This window comes from Mastomys coucha, unplaced genomic scaffold, assembly GCF_008632895.1.
Source record: "Mastomys coucha isolate ucsf_1 unplaced genomic scaffold, UCSF_Mcou_1 pScaffold22, whole genome shotgun sequence".
Classification (NCBI taxonomy): domain Eukaryota; kingdom Metazoa; phylum Chordata; class Mammalia; order Rodentia; family Muridae; genus Mastomys; species Mastomys coucha.
In genome coordinates, this window is record NW_022196905.1 from 11208770 (window position 1) to 11213327 (window position 4558).

At 44.8% G+C, this 4558-nt stretch overlaps 1 protein-coding gene across 1 annotated transcript in view; it reads right to left on the bottom strand.

Annotated features, from left to right (window-relative positions):
- Nucleotides 1-257: 257 nt before the first annotated feature.
- Spred2 (sprouty related EVH1 domain containing 2) overlaps nucleotides 258-4558 on the bottom strand; it is a 108127-nt gene continuing 103826 nt past the window's right edge. Inside the window, exon 6 of the mRNA XM_031342390.1 lies at nucleotides 258-3479. Coding sequence (XP_031198250.1) covers nucleotides 2823-3479 — 657 coding nt within the window. The 3' untranslated portion in view covers nucleotides 258-2822. The remainder of the gene's footprint in view (nucleotides 3480-4558) is intronic.

A 4558-nucleotide genomic window follows, 5' to 3' on the forward strand; every position in this document is an offset into this window, starting at 1 on the left:
GCTTCAGCAGGGACGAGGGAAAAGCAGCTCAAAGGAAGTACAGCCTCTCTCTCTGAGGAAGGCTTGAGAGAGACTGGGCAGGAGGGACAGGGATGCTCCCAGTGGAGGAAGGGGACATATTAATTCCCCCTGGGAATATAACCACAGATAGGAAGGGCCTCACGAAAAGACCCACATCTCATGTTCTTCTTTGAAGGAAACCCCATCCCATTCTGTGTGAGAGGACTCCAGCCAGACAAATACCCCAAAGCCAATAGTCTGATAGGATGTGTTTATATTTACATGGTACATTTCAAAGCAATGGCTACATTGGTCATACATATTAGAAACCATAAAAAAAGTTAAGAACTAAAATGTACATCATACACTTGTATATATATATTTTTACAGAGGTAAAAAGGCTTATTATAAAAAAAATCAATACAACAGGGGTTTTAGTATACAGGTAAATGAATTATGCTTCAGGCACTTTAATTTGTTAATGTGAGCGAATAGCTTGGGATGAGAGTTAGGGAAACTTCTGAACAGGAAACCTTTTGGTTAGGTTTTGTTACCACGGATATAAAAATAAAATCTGAATAATTTCTCTCAAATGATTGACGTCAGTATGGCAAAGCTGACTGGGAAAATACTACACACCGTTCAGCTGCAGTGTGGCAATTAAACATATTTACATAAATGTCCCCATGGCTGTCTTTGTGCCCTTAACCGCTGCCTTCACAAACTAAAAAAAAAAAAAGAAAGAAAAAAGGTGATGCACGAAGGAGTAAGATTCACTAGCTTAACTCTTAAGAGGGTGGGAACCAGCAGGGAGTAAGGAGGCACAACAAGGACAGAGGCAACCAGGATGCGCATTCTCACTGAAATAAATAGGGGCACTTGAATGGAGGTCTAAGGAAAAAGATTAGTGTTGTGCTTGGTAGAGAGGCAAGAGGGACTGAGGAGAGTCCCTCAGGCTGGGGACAGTCTCTCCACAGCACTGGAGGCAGGCTGGAGGCAGGCTAGAGTCTCCTAGCACGGAGACTCCCTCCACCCACAGAGGTGGAGACTACAGCTCTCCAAATCTTTTCTACAAGAGATAGCCCAACCAGTCATCCCAACAAAGAAAACACCTCCCAATTAATGCAAAAGCATGCTGATTATCTACACTGATGATCCGTCTAAAGAAACTCAACAGGCTGCCGGCAAGCAGAAAGCACTGCCAGGAAGGTATGCATGGCTAGCATTTTCCCAGTATGATTGACAGACTGGAAAAAGGCCTTTTCCTTTAAAGACTGATGGCCGTGTGCAATAATGGGGGGAGGGGATTAAAGGGGACTGAGCCTGCCCTCCAGCGTTAATCACTATGGGAAGAACAGCCAGTGGTAACAAACCTGTCCCCTACAGTCCTCATGGAGCTCTGATTGTACTATGCTAGGTCTCGGTAACCACTTTTGCTTGTCTTTTTTCAGTAAGATTTGGCTATTCTTTAATATATATATATATATATATATATATATATATATATATATATATATATATATGTATATGTATGCTCTCTCCCCCCCTCCAATGAATTAGAAGCCTTTTGCATGGCTCAGGGACAGGCAAAATCAGTTGGTGACCTACCCTTATCTGTGCACCCCAAGTGGCAACTGTGGGTGTAGAGTGGTAGAAGAAAAGACACTTAGGCATTGAAAGGGTTTTTTTTTTCTTTACATATGGCCTTGTTTTTTTCAAGTAAAAATGAAGAATTGAGCCTCAAATTAAGAAACAAAACAACCCCAACAAAAACATATACCTAAAAAAATGCAAGCCATCACTCCATGGTATTTAAAACACCCCCTGAATAATATCAAATAGTGCAGGGGGCAGGGAATGGCTACAGCTTTATTCACAATTTTAGTGTTTTTCAACTGGAACTTGTTCACAGAACACTGGTTTGTGTTTGAATAACTCGATTTGGTTTGTAAAATAATGAGTAAAATTTATCTCACTGATGTAACAATTCTAAGTATTGCTAGGATTTTAGAAGTGGCAACACAATTCTAAAAAGTCCTATTTCACGGGTAAACTGGGCAGGCTCACAGAAACCCAATCCCCTTGCAAGCCCTGCTCCAAGAGAATGCAAAGCAATCTGAAGAATTTTTTCTTGATCCTCACAAGTTAATATGGATTTAAGGCTCAAAAAGTGATTTAAAAGGTGATTGTTTTGCATCAGTGAATGAATTTATAGAGGGGGAGGGGCAGGGGAAAAGATGATGGCAGGTCAAAGACAAAAACTTGGCAGCTGATGCGGGAGGAGATTTGGCTTTAGGAGTTAAAGTACTATTGTTTTGTGGTACATGCTATCCAGCTCACCTCCTCGCATAACAACATGCTGTGGTGCCGGTTTCATCATTCGGTCACATCTCTGAGGGACCTATGCTAGTTAGCGACAGGCAAGCCCAACGGGGAGAAAAAAAAAAACAGTCACGGATCAGAGGGGAAAAAAGGAAATCAATAAACCTCTCCAGGTCTGCAGAACCAGAAAGGTGGGAAGGAGGAGCAGGAAATCAACACTCATGAAAGACAGCACGATTATAGGCTGGTTAAAATACACGAGTCTTATGCCGAAGGCTCCTTTCCTCAGAACACTGCGAGAGGGGGGTATGTGGCTGACACAGGGGGCGGCAGCTACCCCAGGTTTGGAATGATGTCACCAAGGGACCGCGGAGCCTGGTCGCCTCTTATTGGCCTCGCCTTTTGGAGTTGGAAGGGAACCAGGGAGAAGACGGGGGAGTACGCAAGAAGACAAGTAGCCTGTGGCTGTGGATGGAGAAGCAGAAAGTCCGGGAACCGAGTCACGCTGCGGCTTTGTGCTTCCCACCACAGCACCTGCACATCACTCCACAGTGGTGGCAGGCCCGGAGGGGCAGGTAACAGCACATACAAGGGGCCAAGAAGGACAAGGCAATTAGAGCCATCCACCGGAGGCAAAACTTTTCGTCGCTTGTATCACACGAACAAGGGTCAGTGTAGTCTCCCTCGGGGTCGGACATACAATGGTACAGCATGCTGTCCGCGCACCACATACAGCTCACCCGGCGAATACAAGTTCTCACGGCGTCGGGAGCGTCTTGGCAGTGGCCCCTTCGGTTCTCTTCGTGATTAAACATATCCCTGCAGTACACACACCGCGACCGTTCGCCGTTCTCCTTCCGCCGACGGGACTTGGCCCTGGGCGGCTGCGTCTTGATCACACCGCTTTTGGGATCCTCGCCGAAGCCAAAGTCCGAAGAATCAACATAGGGATAGGTATATTCGTGTTTGGGGACTTCGCCCTTGGCGAAGCGCACGTAGGAGTCTGCGTCTTCTGTGGTGTCCAAGTATTTGCCGCGAACCGGCGCGTGCCGGTAATCTTCGTAACCGGTCATCCAGATCTTTTCTCGGGGGTTGATGCGTACAATTTCTTCATCATCTTCTGGGAAGGTGACCTGGGGATAGGACCGCGGCAATCGCTGTTCAGGGAAAAAAAACAGACAGTGTTACAGCCCACGGCACCACTGACAGCCGGCTGTCCCACCAGGGCGTTTTAGGAAAAGACGGAAACCGAAACAAGCTTGCCGGATCCACAAGCTTGCCTCAGGTGTGAGCAGGTTTGCCCTTCCTGTTGGAGTGACCGTGTACATAGGATGGCTTGCCCTCCTTGGGAGCAGTTTTGTGCCCAGCTGGTAATTCTTACCCAGCAAGATAGAGCCCTGAAGGATTCCTCAGAATTCTATAAAACAGGCATGAGACCACGCCTGTAATCCCAGGATGTGGGGGATTGAGGGAAATCGATGCCACAGTCAGTTAGTTCTCTGCCAGCCTGAGCTACAGGGAACCCCTGTCTCAAAAAGGAGTATACTTTTCCACCAGAAGAGGAAAAATAGTCCTGCCTTACTTTTAATCCCTACTTCCCGTGTCTCTCAGGTCAGCTGCTCCCAGATCCTGTGCGGATCCAATCTCTAAAAGGGGATAGCAAGTCTGTACTCATTTTTATATTGTGTGTATTCACAAATGTCAGCTCCTTATTTATTTAAGTTGGGGTTCTTGCTGTGTAGCCCAGTTTTCTTGGAACTCACAGAGATCTGTCTCTTCTTCTTTTATTTTTGCAGGCTTCTTTATTATATATAGGGAATTTTACTGATTATATTTTGCCATCTTTTATTGCATGGACCTTGAAATAACTCCTTCACTAATGCATGTTGTAAGCAAATACTGATGAATTAGTTAGATAAATCCTTTCAAATTATTTGCTGATATGATCAGATGGCTTTGTCATTTTTTTCTGTTACAAGCTTTTTTTTAAATTAGATATTTTCTTTATTTACATGTCATATGATTTCTCCTTTCCCAGTTTCCCCTCCAAAAAAAAGAAAAAAGAAAAACAAAAGTCTGTCTCTTCTTAAGTGCTGGAATTAAAGGCATGGACCAAATGCCTGAAGACTTTCTTCTTCATCATCTTTTTTTAAAAAAAATATATTTCGGCTGGGCGGTGGTGGCGCACGCCTTTAATCCTAGCACTTGGGAGGCAGAGGCAGGCGGATTTCTGAGT